Genomic DNA, 17440 nt, shown 5'->3' on the forward strand with positions numbered 1-17440 from the left:
AAATGTTTGTCTCTTTTTCCTCGGAGTGAGCGACAACTTCCGCATTTTTCACGGAAGAACGGGGGGGGGAGCGGATATATGGAATTCCTGGCACACTTTCATATTATTTTCATTGAACAGCTGTAGTCAACAATCACACAAACAACAACAAACAAGCGTAGCTATTTTATATTTTGATGGTAATTCCTGGGTCAATACGTTTCATATTATTTGTATTAGTCAACAATCACACAAATATATGATCAATTCAGATAACGACACAATGTAACGACAAAATACAAGAACATAAATGCCATTTAGGTTTCCGTGGTTTTAACCATAACAACTGCAGAAATGCCAGAAATGTCCTGAAAATGCTTTTTAAAATCAAACCTATCTTGGAATGACGCTCGTCCTGTAATGGCGTCCTTAGCAACCACCATAGCAACAGCAGAGAGGTGAAAGATTCATCGTAATAACGAACAAACCAAAGGTTATACATAAGAACTGAGCGAATATTATGAAAACAAAATGTATATTTCTCGCTAGAAATGTCATCTGAATGCTTTATTAAATCAAAACTATCTTGGAATCAGGCACTTTCCTCCGAAAATGACAGGAGCGGCCGCCACGTTTGTGTTTTGAGAGGCCCGCATTAAAGAGTCACATGACCTACCAGCGTTCCAATAGAAACGAACAGGGAAAAAACGTACACATTTCACAATATTGAGGCCTTTATTGTAGAACTGATACGTTTTGCACTGTGGACAAACGTAGCCTTTTCACGTTTTGACATGAGACTGGGTTGTTATGTGGCATGTTTGTTGAAGTGGTAATTAACTGATAAATGAAGGAAGGTGCCCCCAGTCTCTCCTGGAGGTGTGAATTCGAATCCCTCTTCTGACAAAGGACATTTTGTCCACATTCCTCTGCATCCACAATGGAATATTCAAAACAAAGTTGAAACTGAGGTGACTGAGTGGGTCACCTGCCAAAGTGGGTTGAACTGGCAGCACGAGAGGCAAATGAGTTTCCCTGTGACCTTCAAATGTTGGATCAAAGTCTACTGGAGACATGTGTTTTGTTCATAAACACATTTGTGTCACTCTTTCAATTCGCATTTTGTCCGTTAACATCATGAGCAGAGAAGCCATCTCATCACATGACTAAAGTGTGGATTCTGTGTTGGTGGCAAAATATCCTGACATGCACCCACGCCCCTCACTAGTTTGCACACAGAAATGCATACTTTACGAGTTTAACGAGTTCCCCACATAGTTTTCAAAACTTACAGAGCTGAGAAAAAATGTTGATGAAAACAAAATGCACACATTCTGATTGAGGCCAGAAAATTATAGTCCTCATAAAATATATTTTGCCATGAAGGGAAAATGAACTTGAACATGTTGAAACAGCCAGAAGAATTAATCCACGATCACAACAACAAGATATTTACCCATTATCACAAGACAGCATCATTACAAATTTAATTACAAAAAAAGATGGCTTTTCTTGGCCTGGACTTAAAATAAAAAATGCGCACATAAAATGGGAGCGTTGTAATTCTCAACTCAAGATGAAGGTTGAATTCTGACCCTCACGAGAACACAGCCTGCTAAGTCTCAGTCCACGAGATCACAGAAAGACATTCTGGCTTGTGACTGTCATCTTGACATGACAGCAGAAGACATGACTGAATGTAGAATTGGTGAGAGAACAAATATATAGAAAGAAAGAACACAACTAGTAATGTGAGAGCAAGTTGGGACCAGACAAAACTGAGAGCAAGTGGAAGACAATTCAGCACCAGCAGAGACTTTTGAAGCCCCATTATGAGTTCCTTTGTGAGGTATCTGGTCCAGTCCCAGCTCCAAAGATACTACAGTGCAAGCAATGAGGTTATGGACATGATCTGGGAGCCATCCGCCGTCCAGCATAGCAGCAACTACGGTGCCATGGAGGACATTGTCTGGAGACCAACTCCTGCCCCGAGCACCAATGCTGCAAGGCAAAATAATTATGGAGTGAACTGCTGCACCAGGCAGGCTAAGATCCGGAGCCTGACCCCTGCCCCTGAATTCTCCTACCACAGGAGAATTTGCCACCTGTTCTCAAAGATTGATCCTGATGCTCTGTGCAGAAAGCACAGAGCCAAGCATTACACAAAGGCTCGGGCTGTTCCTTACGTCAAGAATTGCGGCACTGATGTGACGAACGGTCACAGCTTCCTCTGCCAGGTACATCGCCGCACCATGAACAGCCGTGCCAGGGAGAGAAGGATCTGGAGGCCGACACCTGCCCCTGAATTCTCCTACCACAGGAGAATTTGCCACCTGTTCTCAAAGATCGATCCCGATGCTCTGTGCAGGAAGCACAGAGCCAAGCATTACACAAGAGCTCGGGCTGTTCCTTACGTCAAGAATTGCGGCACTGATGTGACGAAGGGTCACAGCTTCCTCTGCCACGTACATCGTCGCACCACGAACAGCAGTGCCAGGGAGAGAAGGATCTGGAGGCCGACCCCTGCCCCGAGCACCAGTGCTGCAAGGCAAAATGATTATTTTGCCAGGCATGGAGTGAACTGCTGCACCAGGCAGGCTAAGATCCGGAGGCAAACCCCTGCCCCTGAATTCTCCTACCACAGGAGAATTTGCCACCTGTTCTCAAAGATTGATCCCGATGCTCTGTGCAGGAAGCACAGAGCCAAGCTTTACACAAGAGCTCGGGCTGTTCCTTACGTCAAGAATTGCGGCACTGATGTGACAAAGGGTCACTGCGTCCTCTGCCAGGTCCATCGCCGCACCATGAACAGCAGTGCCATGGAGAGAAGGGTCTGGAGGCCGACACCTGCCCCAAGCACCAGTGCTGCTGAAGAGAACTACTTCACCAACCTTGGTAGGAAGTACCTTGGGTACTATGGTGCCAGCGATAGGGTGATATGATGTGGGAGCCATCCCCTGCCCCAAGCAACATTATTTCACTGCACAATAATTATTTCACAAGTCGTGCGTGAACTGCGGTGCCAGCCAGGCTAAGATCCGGAGGCCGACCCCTGCCCCTGAATTCTAATACGACCAGAGAATTTGCTACATGTTTTGAAGGATGGATCCTGATGCTCTGTGCAGGAAGCACAGAGCCAAACACAAAAGCCTGGGCTGTTCCCTATTTAAAGAATTGTGGCACTGATGTGACGAAGGGTCACTGCGTCCTCTGCCGGGTACATCGTCCCACCATTCGGTAGAAGGACGATGGGGCCCTTTACTTGAAGTGATGCGGCACAAGAAACCCTTGTGTCACCAATGCCGGGGAAGATGGAGTCCTGAAAAGGCCATATTTTGGCATCCTAAAGAAGATATTTGGTGGAGCCTGAGACAGCAAACATGCCGCCCTTCATCAGAAGAACCACAGCACCACAAGAAAACATCATGGCAGCCATGACAGGGAGGATCAGGGGGTCCTCCTCAGCACCACCCTTAAACATTAAAATGACCTTTAAGAAGCTTTGGAGTGGAGAATGTTTTTTTTAAACCATTTTCCTTTCATTTTCATTTGTGCAACTGTCTAATTTATATGAAATAAAAACTGACTTCTGGATTTAAATTGACTGTGACCCTCTTTTTGCATGCAAGCTGAAAGTTATGCCAATAAAAACCACAAGTATTTATTCTGATAACAACTGTTCACTGGATGCTAATTTTGCTATGAACATTCAATGCAATGATTTTGACAAACCTTTGGCTAAACTGTATTCATGTGGTGGGAACAATCAATTCCAAATCCCAAAAAGCAGCTATTGGCTGTCCCAATAGTAGCCAGACATCGCTAGATGACATCATCAGTTCATTTGCATAATAATGAATTTATATATAATGGACTTTATGTGGTAGATGAAGGATTCTCATCATTGGAGACAGACAAGTGTGTGAAAACATCTTAAGTATGTTTAGACTTACAAATGAACTTTTTCTTTTTGGGGGGGGGGGGGGTGGACCAGCTGCTCATTAAGGACATGAACTGGGGAACGGAGTAACGTGTTCACAAGACCTGAAAAAGTCAATACATTTGTCACTTCCTCTGGATGCAGAGGGGTGGACATCCACTGCTCTTGCTGCAGCTGAGAGGGACAGTCTGCTACACAAGGACAGGGCCGCCTGTGAGTGCTTTGGGACAGGGGAGGGGCCAAGAGCAGGATCCACTGTCTTCTGCTTATTCCTTTTAGGGGTCGTGGGGGGGCTGGAGCCTATCCCAGCGTCTACGGGTGAGAGGCGGGGTTCACCTTGGACAGGTCGCCAGTCCATCGCAGGGCCAACACATACTGTAATCTGTGCAAGTTTATGTCGTGCTTTTGAACCATTTCCAGCATTCTCGTCCTCGATGAGTGTTCTCAAAGACTCAATATTTCCTCAACAGGAGCATTTAATCACTTGCTGACACACCAAAAACAATGACCTTATAAATTCAACGTTTAATGTCGCGAAAACTTTGTTGCAGATAATTTTGTTGGCTTTGACGACCAATGGGATTTGGAAGAAGGAGGCAGCCAACATGGAGGACATGTATGTTTACTACCTTGTGTCACCTTGTTTGATTTTAACACAGGATGTGATGTTACCTTTTGTTCCACTTTCAATGTTTGCTTGGCACAAAAAGCGACCAAACTGTTGTCGAACGTTCCTGTAAACGCAGCTAAAAGTCATGTTAATTTCACATGAAATGCGTTTGATTAAAAAAACAAAGGAATCGTGAATCAGTATTGAGATTTAGCATTGGATTCGTATGTTTGGGTCGTCACACATGAATAGTTAAAAAATTAAATGAGAAACTAGAGTACATTTGTGGAAAAAAAAGTTTCATTTTATTACCTTTTCAATGGAAAGAAAAAAACAGCCACGCTTCCCTAACAAAACCTAGAAGCCTTTTTACAAAGGCTTATTTTCCACAATGATTGAAATTACAGAATAAAGTTGGAAATCAAGATTAATTCTATTTTAAAAAAACAATTATAAAAAGTTTGTCGTCACTTTGCTATGAGAAAGACAGGATGAATCGTTAAATATATCATCATTATTGCTGATGTGAGATAATCCATATGCATACAGACAAAAAGTTGAATTATTTATTGATATCTTTTATGTGTCTTGACTCACTATAACCTTTACACTGACACATCAAGAATGACATTTAGGGGTTGTTGTTTTTTTTGGGATGAAACATGGAGGCTGAATATCTGATGACAATGACCGACTCATTTCACTCCCAGGTTTCCATCCTGGCAGGTGAGTCTGCCAATAGACCCAAAACTTTTCAACCTTTAAACCTAAAGAGATCCAAATATCTATCCAAAATAAATAAATACATTCTAAAAAATCAAGACAGGAATAAAAACAAATATTTTTTTTAATTACTTAGTAAATAGATAATGACGTTTTCAAATAAATTATTGGGGACAGCAGACAATGAATTTATTTTATTATATTTCACAATAAATTAGAAAATACAGGTCTTCCTCACATGTCGTGCACATTTTCTCTAAGAACAACCCTTGAAAAATGTTCCTGTAATTTCAGTTAAATATACTATGAAAGGGAAACGATAGTAGGAAAAGTACTCAGCCTCATTTCGTGGGCGTATTTCAGGAAACCAATCTTCACCTTAGTGGGCGGGTTAATGACGTCACTGCGTCACAACATACTGACGTGGAAGTGAATCAGGGTCACAGGGCATGTCTGCTCTCATCATCAATTTACTGTTTTTAAGTCAACATAAATACAGTAAAGTGCCTCCCAGTGTTGGAGAGAAAAAAGCATGAATTTGCTTGGCTAATGTTTTGTTCCTGATGGCACTTAGAGGTTTCTACGCTTTCACCTTGAAAATCCAGAGAGGTCTGTGACAGCAGTCACTTTTATACATTACTATAGAGATTCCTTACAAGAATTTGTGGCTACTAATGGATGTTATATGATCTCACGCTGAATTTCTCTGCATGTCCTGAAGTGCTGGAGATGTGAACCAGTGTTGTTATTTACGCAGGATAACTTTACTAAGAAGCATAAACACACATTCAGAATATATTTGATTGAGATAAAAATAAAATGAATGTTGCTGTATGCAATATATTTGGCTATTATAAAACTGCAATTCCATTCATAGTCAACAAATAATGAAAATTGATTCAAAAATGAGCAAAATTCAAGATAGTGTCCACATTTTAAACATAAGAAGCAACAAAACATGTTTTCTTCTGTATCAGACAGTTGAATGAGACACCGAAGACGTAGAAATAGAGGCTACAGAATTCTACTGTCACAAATGATTTTGTATGAAAAATATATCCACACCATTCTTTGTACCTTCTCTTGCCCTAAATAAATGATAAAGTTCTACTGCATTGACAACAAAAACAAACAACTTTTCTCAAGCTGTTACTCTCAAACTTAGACTGATGACGCCACTGATTGTCTCTCTTCACTTAAAAGAACAACAATTGAAAAAATATATTTAAAGTGAACTCTTGGATTTCTGTTATTTGATCAGAAAACGTTTGCTGCCACTCTGTGGATGATATTATGAGATTCCAAATAAAAGCAATACATGGTAAAAACTGGACCCAGTTTACGAATTTGTGATATTTATCAGTGCTTTTGTGTAGTAAAAAATCACTATATAAAAAAAATCCAGATAGGAATAAAAACAAATGTTTTTTTTAAATTATATAGGAAATAGATAATGACATTTTCAAATAATTTGTTGGGGACAGCAGACAATGAATAAAGACTCCTTTGTTTGAAGCTTTATTTTATTATATTTCACAATAAATTAGAAAATACAGGTCTTCCTCACATGTCGTGCACATTTTCTCGAAGAACAACCCTTGAAAAATGTTCCTGGAATTTCAGTTAAATATACTATGAAAGGGAAAAGATAGTAGGAAAAGTACTCAGCCTCATTTCGTGGGCGTATTTCAGGAAACCAATCTTGACGTTAGTGGGCGGGTTAATGACGTCACTGCGTCACAACATAATGACGTGGAAGTGAATCAGGGTCACAGGGCATGTCTGCTCTCATCATCAATTTACTGTTTTTAAGTCAACATAAATACAGTAAAGTGCCTCCCAGTGTTGGAGAGAAAAAAGCATGAATTTGCTTGGCTAATGTTTTGTTCCTGATGGCACTTAGAGGTTTCTACGCTTTCACCTTGAAAATCCAGAGAGGTCTGTGACAGCAGTCACTTTTATACATTAGTCTTGAGATTCTTTACAAGAATTTGTGGCTACTAATGGATGTTATATGATCTCACGCTGAATTTCTCTGCATGTCCTGAAGTGCTGGAGATGTGAACCAGTGTTGTTATTTACGCAGGATAACTTTACTAAGAAGCATAAACACACATTCAGAATATATTTGATTGAGATAAAAATAAAATGAATGTTGCTGTATGCAGTATATTTGGCTATTATAAAACTGCAATTCCATTCATAGTCAACAAATAATGAAAATTGATTCAAAAATGAGCAAAATTCAAGATAGTGTCCACATTTTAAACATAAGAAGCAACAAAACATGTTTTCTTCTGTAACAGACAGTTGAATGAGACACCGAAGACGTAGAAATAGAGGCTACAGAATTCTACTGTCACAAATGATTTTGTATGAAAAATATATCCACACCATTCTTTGTACCTTCTCTTGCCCTAAATAAATGATAAAGTTCTACTGCATTGACAACAAAAACAAACAACTTTTCTCAAGCTGTTACTCTCAAACTTAGACTGATGACGCCACTGATTGTCTCTCTTCACTGAAAAGAACAACAATTGAAAAAATATATTTAAAGTGAACTCTTGGATTTCTGTTATTTGATCAGAAAACGTTTGCTGCCACTCTGTGGATGATATTATAAGATTCCAAACAAAAGCAATACATGGTAAAAACTGGACCCAGTTTACGAATTTCAGATATTGATCAGTGCTTTTAGTGTAGCAAAAAATTACTATAAAAAAATCCAGATAGGAATAAAAACAAATGTTTTTTTTAAATTATATAATGACATTTTCAAATAATTTGTTGGGGACAGCAGACAATGAATAAAGACTCCTTTGTTTGAAGCTTTATTTTATTATATTTCACAATAAATTAGAAAATACAGGTCTTCCTCACATGTCGTGCACATTTTCTCGAAGAACAACCCTTGAAAAATGTTCCTGGAATTTCAGTTAAATATACTATGAAAGGGAAAAGATAGTAGGAAAAGTACTCAGCCTCATTTCGTGGGCGTATTTCAGGAAACCAATCTTCACCTTAGTGGGCGGGTTAATGACGTCACTGCGTCACAACATAATGACGTCATTTCGGCTTCGTCTGATCTTGAACAATGCTCCTATATAAGGTTGCCGCCATTTTTAACTGTCGGTCCTGCACTTGTTCTGAGTCAGGACCTCGCTGTGCCACAAAACTATTTCTGAATATTAAATTATTGCTCTTGAGAAGGGTTTCTTCACCTGGTTCTCTTCGTCCAGTGACTGAAAACTTCATTTCGTCTCTGCATGTTTCGGTAAGTGCTTTTTAATATTTTGCTCCACTTTTTTCCTGAGTAAAAAGTCTTGACTAAGGTACAAAAGATATTTGTAATAAAAAAGCCCTCAATGAGTTTGCTGTAACTTGTGTTTTCTTATTGTTTTGAGTTGTTTGTAATGTTGCTCCATGTCAGGAGAAATGTTAGCATCTCTGGCGCCACAGGGGAGACTTCAGTCCAGCTCAGTCCCTCTGTGCTGTCATGAATTCTCAATTTATTTGGTAATGGTGGCCGTAAATTATCACCCCGTTGTAATTTGTGAACTTTTATGAATTTTGTTTTATATCTTGACAAGCATTTAGCGAAGTATGCCAAAAAAGTCGATGCTATTAGCTTACTAGCTAGGAGTTTGTCATTGTCTTCTAAAGGTAGCGTTCTGAAAGCTTGACTCTTCTTTTTGATATTTTCACCTTGTTTTTTCTTGAACATTCATTCCATTTTGGAGATATTGATTGTTTTTTTTTATTTGAATGGTTTCATGTTCGAAATCACATGGATGGAGTTAATTTCTTGTTTCATTCTGGGTTTTTTTTCTGAGCTGAACAACTTTAACTGAGGTAAATGTTTGCAACAACCAGCACTGAATGAATTTGCTTTCTTTTGTGTTAAGGTGGTATTTTACTGCTGCTCAATAAAGTGAGAAAGGTTTACATTTCTGGCAGTAATAATGATGTTAATCATGAAGCCAAATTGATGGATCAGATCTTGACCGAAAACACGAGTGCAGCTCCGTCCCTCTGCGCACAGATATATGTATATATATATATATATATATATATATATATATATATATATATATATATATATATGTGTGACCTCAGTGTGATGTCTTCTATATGCATAAAAGACTCTCGAAGTGCGCAGGGTTGTGGTAACAGCAGGTTTATTCCATCTGCATTTGTGACAAAAAGATAACCACATGGAATGTCATCACGCTTGGACACAGCGCATGCTCTCGTGAAAATTCCTCCGTCGCTATTTGGAATACCCATACACAGTGATCGTATAGTATAGTATAGTCTATGAAAATTGCAGAAATAAAAATTACACATAACATAAAACAGATATTTTATATTGGATCTTGACACTGGACTGTTATCTTTTTCTTTACCATTTTTATCTCATAACAAATTTGCATTTTAATTACAATTAAGAACATCAAAAACACTTCTAAAACATTAAGACACCCTGTAATATACTATAACGTACCTGCATTTATGACAAAAAGATAACCACATGGAATGTCATCACGCTTGGACACAGCGCATGCTCTGTTGGAAAGGCAGCATCGTGTTAATACTAGCTGGCTAGCCCGAAAGGATATTCTCTGACTGACGATTAAAACACATAAAACAAATAAATAAAAACATGGCGAATTTACTCAAAAAAAGATAGTGACTAACCAAATAAAGCCAGCTTAACTTTTATATGCTTTTCTATTTAGTTAACATTGTTTTTGTCCACCGACATTCCAGATACGTTACTTCGTGAAAATTCCTCCGTCGCTTTGAGGAATACCCATAAATCCTTGCGGTTACTATCTCTTGCAGGTACAAATTGTGAACAGCAGGTGGCACAGTTGTCCAATTTAGCGGGATTTAACCAAAACCTTTTTAACTATGCTACATATATATATGTATGTATTAGTGTCAGTGTCATAAATAGATATCAACGCTTCCTTCTAGACGTGAACACAACCGGAGGAGGCATGCTCAACCAGCTCTCCAGAAAGCCCCCTCATGGCTGATGGTCCCCACCATCAGTGAGGCTTTTCCAGAGGTTGCTGACGTGGTGCAGTCTAGCAAATTAATTGAAACACTCAGATGCCATCCAGTGTTTGAGGAACACCATGAGCTCCAGAAGAGGTAGGATGCTTTGTTTAATTTGAAGTTTTAATAATTTCAGTAGATATAAAGGGAGTTGTGATTTTTGTGACCCACCCTGAGCTGGAGTGGTTGTTGGAGGATCGGTGAGGTTGTTGTCAGGGGAGTGAATGTATTTGAACATGTTTGTACTTGATACGCAGAGAGAAGACCCTGGAACGTCTTCAGGCTCTCTTCCGGGAATGGGTGCAAGATGTTTGCGATGAGCTGGTAAGAAATTGTTTGTTTAATAATTCAAACACCTGTAAATATGACATCTTCCTAGCTTTAAAAGGAACCTTTCCAAATGCTGGTATGAGGTCACACAATTTACATCTTGTATTTTGTGTTTTTAGTGTGTTCCTGCTGATGTAAAGGAAAAGGCCGGGGGCAAGGTGGTGCCCTTTGGATCTTACCTCCTGGGAGTTCACAGCAAAGGTAACCACCAGCTTCTTTCCTCGCAAATGCGCTTCATCGTGTGTCGATGCGGCCTCGCCTGAAAGAAAGCGGGAAAGGTCATTGTCATTGTTACACATTGAGATACTTTTCTGGAATACGGCCCTCTGCTGTTTTGACAGGATCCGACATCGACTGCCTGTGTGTTGGACCCGCATTTGTTGAGCGGCAACATTTTTTCACCTCCTTCGCCGAGAGGCTCTGGGCTCAGCAGGAGGTGACAGAGATGCGCGTGGTGAAGGAGGCATTCGTCCCGCTGATAGAACTCAGATTTGAGGACATTGAGGTAATTTGCCTTGAGAAATGAGTCAAGACTGTAGGCGAGTAAAATGTGTTTGTTGCATAGTTTGTGTCTTCCTAATTTTTGTGTTGTTCTTTTTTCAGGTGGACCTGGTCTACGCCTCCATCTACAGGAGCAGCATCCACGAGAAGCTCAACATCCTCAGGACAGGGCTGCTGAGGGAGATGCAACAAGCTTGTGTGCGCAGTCTCAACGGTAATAAAAATGACAGAAGGAGTTCTTGACAAGTCCTGACAGCAGTTGTTTGGTATATTTGTGTTTCTATTGTAATTCCGTGTTTTTACAGGTTACCGTGTCTCGATGGAAATACTTCGTCTGGTGCCCAGCCAGGAGACTTTCCGTCTGGCTCTGAGGGCCATTAAGCTGTGGGCCAAACGTGAGTTGAACACACAAAACTAGTTGAGCTTGTAAGAGGTTAGGCAGATGGATCACTTTGAACTTGTGTCTTTTTGTAATTATGTACATTTCCCATCATTTTGAATGAATTTCCTCTGGATTCTTGCACATCAGAGCAACACTGTGCACTGGAGCTAATAAGCTTTTCTGCCATCGTCTCATTTCCTTCAAGGACGCAACATTTACTCTAACAAGCTGGGCTTTTTGGGTGGTGTGTCGTGGGCCATCCTGGTGGCCAGGGTGTGCCAGCTTTATCCCAATGCTGCACCAGCCACCCTGGTCATGAAGTTTTTTCATGTTTACTCCATGTGGTGAGTTGTTGACCGAACATCTCCAGATGCACTGCAGTCTAGTTTTCCATGAAAGGCCCCATGACACAGTTCTCTGAGTTCATGAGTTTGTGTTTGACCTGCAACATCTTGTGTTGTGTTTCAGGGAGTGGCCCACCCCAGTTTGCCTGAAAGTCAGAACGGACTTAGACTTCGACCTGCCTGTGTGGAACCCCATGGTAAGACCTCACTAGGATGGGATGTGGTTTTTCAAACTGTCAGCGTCAGGTGTGCTCACCGTGCTGCGTTCTGCTGCATCTTTAGGTGAATGTCAGTGACAGCAGGCACGTGATGCCTATCATCACACCTTGCTACCCGGAGCAGAACACCTGTGTTAACGTGACTCACACCAGCCTCAACGTCATCATGGGAGAGATCATCCTGGGTATGCTGCCACCCATCTCACCTCACGTCACTCTTCACATGTGGCTTTGTGGTCATTGATCTATGATGTGGATTTCACATCTGAATGTGACTGTTAGCTGGATGTTGGAAGTAGAAGGATTTGAAATGTCTCCTTCCTCCTTCCACAGCCAATAAGATCATTGAAAGGATCCAAAGGAACGAAGCCGACTGGTCAGAACTTTTCGAGGAGTCAAAATTTCTCGAGAAGTTCCCGTATGTATTAAGTTGCTGAACGATTCAAAATCGGATTGCCGTGTCCAGAACACACACTTGCATACACATACAGAGTATGAGTTGAAGTTGTGTTGGAGGGTTAAGAACTATGTCACCGTGCTTCTGTCTGTTGTGTTTCAAGGTTCTACCTTGTGGTGGAGGCCAGTACAAAGATGGAGGAGGAGCATCACGAGTGGTGAGTAGACAGAACAGAAAAGCAGCCTAAGTGGAATAATGGGGACCGTCCTGTAGATCATCTGCTGACTGATGTTCTTTGAGAGAGCAAACTGTTTAAAACTTCGATCTCCAGCTGCTGCAGTAATTTATGGTATTTTCCCTCCCTCAGGATGGGCTTCATCGAGTCCAAGATCCGGATCCTCCTGGAAGGAGTGGATTTAGTTCCTGATATCTCCGTGGCCCACGTGAACACCCAGTCCTTCTCCGGACTCAACAGCAAGTAAGAACGCTAAAGTATTCTGTTCCATTTTGATCGTAGCAGGCAGTTCTCTTGGATGAATTCATAGATTACTGACTATAAAAATACTACTGCTAAAAATATTTAAATGTGTTTGTAATATTTGAGGCGAAGTGTGTGTTGACCCGTTGCCCTCTTTTTCTGTCTGTTTCAGTGGAGAAGTGAGCACCAAGTGGCTGATGGGACTTATGCTGACGGAGTACCCCCATTTCCTCGACAAGCAGCTGGACTACACCATCAAAACCTTCTGCAACTATGGTTCTTGGTCTCTTTGTGTTTTTCCGAAAGATGAAGCAGTGTCGTGTGCAACAAAGATTGTAAATCATCTGATTGTGTTGTGCTGTTGCAGTCTACAGCGAGGCTGAGCGCCGCAGGGTCCCTCTGGACGAGGGAATGAGGCTCTCGCTTGGCTTTTTCAGGAGGGAAGAGCTTTTCTGGGTGAGGGTCAGCGAGGAGAAGCATTATCCTCAGCCGACACCTTGCGTTCACTGGCAGGACTATGCTGTCCAAAGTCTGGCTGAGGAGACCCCCCAGAGGCCTGCCACCTTCAGATCGGAGCCTCGCCATGGGAAGCTGGGAGGGAAGAAGAAGCCCCCCTCAAATGACGGCGAGGCAGAGAAGCAGAGAGCTTATGAGGTCCATCAAACTGTCTTTGACACCCTTTTAAAGTTGCAGTTGGAAAAACATAATCTTGCTTTGAGATTTTGTTTGGTCGGAGTTTTCATGCAACTGTTAGTTTACGTGCTGTTTTCAACTTGATCTTTCAAACCTTTTTTCTTTGTCTTGCAGGAGGAATTGTTCAACGCGCTTTACGGATTCGAGTGAAGACTCAACCAGGCAATTACTTTTTTCCTTCTATTTATTCTTTCTATACAGTTTGATTGTGTTTAGTTCATCACTGTTGATCATTTTAATTGTCATTTAGTATCATGTGTCTAATATTACTCTCTTGTTTCTACTTTTCCAGACCCTCCAGAAAATCTTTGCGTAAATTAATGGAAAATCAGCCGAACTCTGCGAAATACGCATTAGCTTCCGTATTTTCCGCATTCCCGCACTTTAGTACCGAAAAGTCGTCAGTCAGTTCGTCTCCCCCCTCCAAAACCTGGAAAATGTTGCATTTTGCGTTGATGCAGGAGCCATTTTCTAGAAGTGATGTCAATTCCACCGTCATTTTTATAAATTTCCCGATGCGACGTGACACATCACAATGTCTACATTTACACGTACGCGATAGGTTAACGTTCGTATTCAGGTTAACGTTCGTATTCAGGTTAACGTTCTTATTGGGGTTAACGTTCGTATTCAGGTTAACGTTCGTATTCATGTTAACGTTCTTATTCAGGTTAACGTTCGTATTCAGGTTAACGTTCTTATTGGGGTTAACGTTCGTATTCAGGTTAACGTTCGTATTCAGGTTAACGTTCTTATTGGGGTTAACGTTCGTATTCAGGTTAACGTTCGTATTCAGGTTAACGTTCTTATTGGGGTTAACGTTCGTATTCAGGTTAACGTTCGTATTCATGTTAACGTTCTTATTCAGGTTAACGTTCGTATTCAGGTTAACGTTCTTATTGGGGTTAACGTTCGTATTCAGGTTAACGTTCTTATTCAGGTTAACGTTCGTATTCAGGTTAACGTTCTTATTGGGGTTAACGTTCGTATTCAGGTTAACGTTCGTATTCAGGTTAACGTTCGTATTCAGGTTAACGTTCGTATTTGTTTCACTTTGGGGTGGTCGCTAAGCAACATCACTAAACCTGTGGTTCTTGCAAGTTGTACTCAACTCGTCAACTGGAATGCGAAGGCGTCAAAGTAAAAAGAATAGCTAACAAATCGTCTCCAGTGCATTTAGAAAAATCACTTCTTTATGTAATCACTACTTCATAGATGTTTAGATTTGCACACCTCGACCTCTGGGTTGTATGTAAACACACTGCTCTCATCAGCTGCAGCTGCACAGTTGTAGGCAACTGTTAAGGGGCTTTTTTCCGATTAACGTGTTTCCATGACTCGATATTCCGGTTTAATTCAGGCAATTCTTTTTTCAGCGAACCATAACGTTCCAAATGTGGCACCCAAAAAAACAAATCTCGAACAGCCCTGCAAATTTAGTCGTAATTTTTAGCGAGCCCCGCTGCAGCGATTAAAAAGTAAAAAACCGCGAAGTAGATGCGCGCAACACAAAGTCCCTGTTAGTACAGTGGTCAGTACGTCTGCCGTCAGGCAGAAGACCGGGGTTCGATTCCCTGACGGGGAGAGTGTTGCAGCTCTTTGTTGGTTTATTGCTATTTCTTCTTTAGTCTTATTTAAACGTGTTTTTTAATCATAATTGTATTCAATTATTCCATAAGTTGATCAGATTCTGATAGTGTTTTCTGTCAGATGTTTCCAGTTTACTGACTATCACCACATCTACTTCATGTGACTGGTGTTCTGCAGGGGAACAGGTCAGAGGCAGCAGTAGGAAACCTGATTGTCAGTTCACTTGTTTTCATTTTAAAATAATTGCATGAATTGCACAAATATAAATAAATATAAAGAGATTTGAAAACAAAAACTGACAGCAGGGCAAAAAGAAGCAATTCCTCTTTAATTCCATCAGAGATCCTGGAGCAGCGTCTTCTCACGTGGACTCAATCAGTGCCCACAAACGTGTTGACTCATGTTTAGCAGTGTCGGGCTTCTCACCTGTGTGAATATGAAGGTGTTTTTTTGTTACGTGAGTCATACAATTGTAACTTTTCCCACAGCGACATCAGGTTTCTCACCTGCGTGGATCCTCATGTGCGCTCCTAGTGTTGACTGGTGAGCAAATCTTTTCCCACAGGTGTTGCAGGCGTAGGGCTTCTCATTTGTGAGTGTGGGTTCTCCCGTGGACCAACAATCCACCGCCACTTGTAAAATATTCACATGATTTGCATCAGTATGGAGTCTCAGCAGTATTGAGTTCTTCCGTGAGATTTCAACTTCTGCCTCCCATTGTTGTCGCTACGCCACCACTTTTTCCAACCTCTCAAAAATATATCCTTAAATACAGATTCTGGTCGTTTAGGAAGCTTTAACGTCCAAAGCTCATCATTTTATCGACCCTCCCCCTTCTTTGCTCCAACAGTGGAAAGACATTAGCCTCTTTTCCACTCTCATGGATGTTCATGGAGGTACTAAACCTGCACCTCTGTATGTTACAAACAGTAGTGTTTACCTTCATGAGTAAGGAGTGTCCTCAAAAATAACGAGTTTTGGAATCAGTGCTCTGATTTACTGAAGTAAAGGTCTCAGTACTGCTTCAAGATACTGCCTCCATACCGCAGAGTGAGAGGAGTTACACAGTATATATACAGTCATTATACTTTACTTTTTTAGACTTAAATATATGTGAAAGATCCAACTTGATGACTTTAAGTAGCAGGGTAAGGAGCCAATGGGGGAAAAGTACTAAAAGGCTCACGTGTATTGAGTCATTCATTCCACTGCTGATGAAGGCTGACAGTAGAAACACTTTACTCAGAGAGGCTGATGCAGAACCGAGCAAAGGCTTGCTTCAGTGCTATTTTGGATGAATACAGACTGTTATTGGACAAATTTGGGTCCCTTAAAAGCTTTGCCTGAATGGTTTACATATAAGCTCCATTGGATTGTGTGTATCCACTGAGAAAGTACAGGTACTCATAACTGGGGGTGCGTCGACCCAGTTTGAATAAAGACGGGGGTGCGCGGCCAAAAAAGCTCTGATGAGCTCTGCGTTCCTTTCTCGGTTCCTTGGTCACTGTAGTTGTGAGGGCACTCTTTGAATGAACCGCCCTCAACAGAGCAGTGGACTCAGCTGGTTTTAGATGATGGCCTCAAAGCGGATCTGTGTAACTTTCAGGATTACCCATCGGATGTTCACGAGCTGATGAGCTGATGTTCATCCGAAACCTGAGCATTATTCATCCTCCTCAGAGAACTGCCATCTAATAGGGGGAGTATTCATCAGATTCAGGGTAGTACTCATTCAGTCCAGGATTAACCCTCCAGGTCAGACAATGATTCATCCAATGATGACCCATGAAGCCCAACAACCACCTCCAGGCTTGGCAGCATTGTCTTTTTACCTCCACTCGGAGAAAGACAGGATGAGTACTCCCCCAGAGCAGATGAGTACTCCCCCAGAGCAGATGAGTACTCCCCCAGAGCAGATGAGTACTCCCCCAGAGCAGATGAGTACTCCCCCAGGCCATGATTACTCCTCTGGTTCACACGGTGATTCACATCCGGTCAGCAGTGCAGTGGTCAGCACTGTGGCCTCACATCAAGAAGGTTCCAGGTTCCAGTCCCGGCTCCAGCACAGGATCTTTCTGTCTATAGTCTGCATGTTCTCCCTGTTCCTGTGTGGGTTCTCTCTGGTACTCCAGCTTCCTCCCACTGTCCAAAGACATCAAGAGGGGACGAGGCTGATTGATACTCTAAA

The 17440-nt window shown here is 41.4% G+C and overlaps 1 protein-coding gene across 1 annotated transcript; it reads left to right on the plus strand.

Moving 5' to 3' along the window:
* Positions 1–1811: 1811 nt before the first annotated feature.
* On the plus strand, positions 1812–14292 carry LOC147253669 (poly(A) polymerase beta-like). The gene is made up of 17 exons (XM_086218907.1): positions 1812–2890; positions 10236–10415; positions 10577–10643; positions 10769–10850; positions 10991–11154; positions 11253–11364; positions 11456–11545; positions 11738–11876; positions 12001–12073; positions 12159–12279; positions 12428–12512; positions 12655–12708; positions 12859–12969; positions 13142–13245; positions 13337–13623; positions 13777–13824; positions 13955–14292. The coding sequence occupies exons 1-16, from the start codon at positions 1812–1814 to the stop codon at positions 13810–13812; spliced, it is 2784 nt and encodes a 927-aa protein (XP_086075033.1). The 3' UTR covers positions 13813–13824; positions 13955–14292.
* Positions 14293–17440: the final 3148 nt, after the last annotated feature.

Source organism: Aulostomus chinensis, chromosome 11, assembly GCF_037954235.1.
Source record: "Aulostomus chinensis isolate RoL2024-O1b breed Wild chromosome 11, RoL_Achi_v1.0, whole genome shotgun sequence".
Taxonomy (NCBI): Eukaryota; Metazoa; Chordata; class Actinopteri; order Syngnathiformes; family Aulostomidae; genus Aulostomus; species Aulostomus chinensis.

Coding starts and splice junctions, on each gene's coding strand:
- LOC147253669 (XM_086218907.1), top strand. CDS start 1,812: ATGAGTTCCTTTGTGAGGTATCTGGTCCAGTCCCAGCTCCAAAGATAC. Junction 12,074..12,158: donor TGCCTGTGTGGAACCCCATG/GTAAGACCTCAC, acceptor CTGCATCTTTAG/GTGAATGTCAGTGACAGCAG. Junction 12,970..13,141: donor TTCTCCGGACTCAACAGCAA/GTAAGAACGCTA, acceptor TGTCTGTTTCAG/TGGAGAAGTGAGCACCAAGT.